Source organism: Dictyostelium purpureum, assembly GCF_000190715.1.
Source record: "Dictyostelium purpureum unplaced genomic scaffold DICPUscaffold_15, whole genome shotgun sequence".
Taxonomy (NCBI): domain Eukaryota; phylum Evosea; class Eumycetozoa; order Dictyosteliales; family Dictyosteliaceae; genus Dictyostelium; species Dictyostelium purpureum.
In genome coordinates this window covers 119,486-120,443 of record NW_003519352.1, presented here as the reverse complement: position 1 = coordinate 120,443, position 958 = coordinate 119,486, and the positions used below count along the sequence as shown (strand labels likewise).

At 20.5% G+C, this 958-nt stretch overlaps 1 protein-coding gene across 1 annotated transcript in view; it reads left to right on the top strand.

Moving 5' to 3' along the window:
• The window catches only part of DICPUDRAFT_96526 (uncharacterized protein), a gene marked incomplete at its 3' end in the record, with an annotated part of 2,312 nt that extends 1,765 nt beyond the window's left edge, over window positions 1–547 (top strand). Inside the window, exon 4 of the mRNA XM_003283877.1 lies at window positions 519–547. Coding sequence (XP_003283925.1) covers window positions 519–547 — 29 coding nt within the window. The remainder of the gene's footprint in view (window positions 1–518) is intronic.
• Window positions 548–958: the final 411 nt, after the last annotated feature.

Sequence of the window (958 nt, the reverse complement as noted above, 5' to 3'; positions counted from 1 at the left end):
TATACCTATATATATATATATATCTATATATATACATATATATATGTATATATCTACCTATACACGAGTATGTATTTATATAAATATAAAATAATAAAAAAAGAAACTTTAAATTTAACTATTTATATTTTTTTCTTTTTGTGTTGAATTTATTTTCCATAATAATAAACTTGTACTTAAATGGTGATTGTTAATTAATTTTGAGAAAAAAAAAAAAAAAAAAAAAAAAAAAATAATTAAATTTTATTTTTTTTAAATTTTTTAAAAATTTTTTTTAATTTTTTTTTAAAAAAATAAAAATGGGGGCAATTTTTTTTTTCTTTTTTCCATTTGTAATAAAAATCACACTATTGTGTATTTCAATTATACATATAATTCTTTTTTTTATTTTTACTTTTATTGATTTTTTTATTTTTTTTTGATATTAAAGAATAATAATTTTAAATTAATATAGGAAAGTTAATAATTTATCCGTTAATAATATATAATTTTATATTTTTTTTTTTTTTTTTTTTTAGTTCAAATTTTATTTATTAATAGCGCTTAAATTAATAAATAATTAATAACTAATAATTAATAACTAATAACGAATAATTAATAGCAATAGTTAATTAATACAAAAAAAGAAAAAAAAAATGGATGAACTTGATGATTTAATTAATACTCCAGTAAATGAAGAGGATGAGAGATATAAAGAAATTATGAGCAATCTTTTTGGCTCAAATCAGCCGGTTCAACAACAGCAACACATACAACAACCACAGCAACCACAGCAACCACAGCATAATATTCAGCATCATCCTCAACAATACCAACAACAACCACAACATATACAACAGCAGCATCATCATCCACAACAACAAACTCATATGCAACAACCTCTGCAACAACCACAACAACATCATCATCTGCAACAACAACAAACTCATTGCAACAAACATATCAACAACCACAGCAA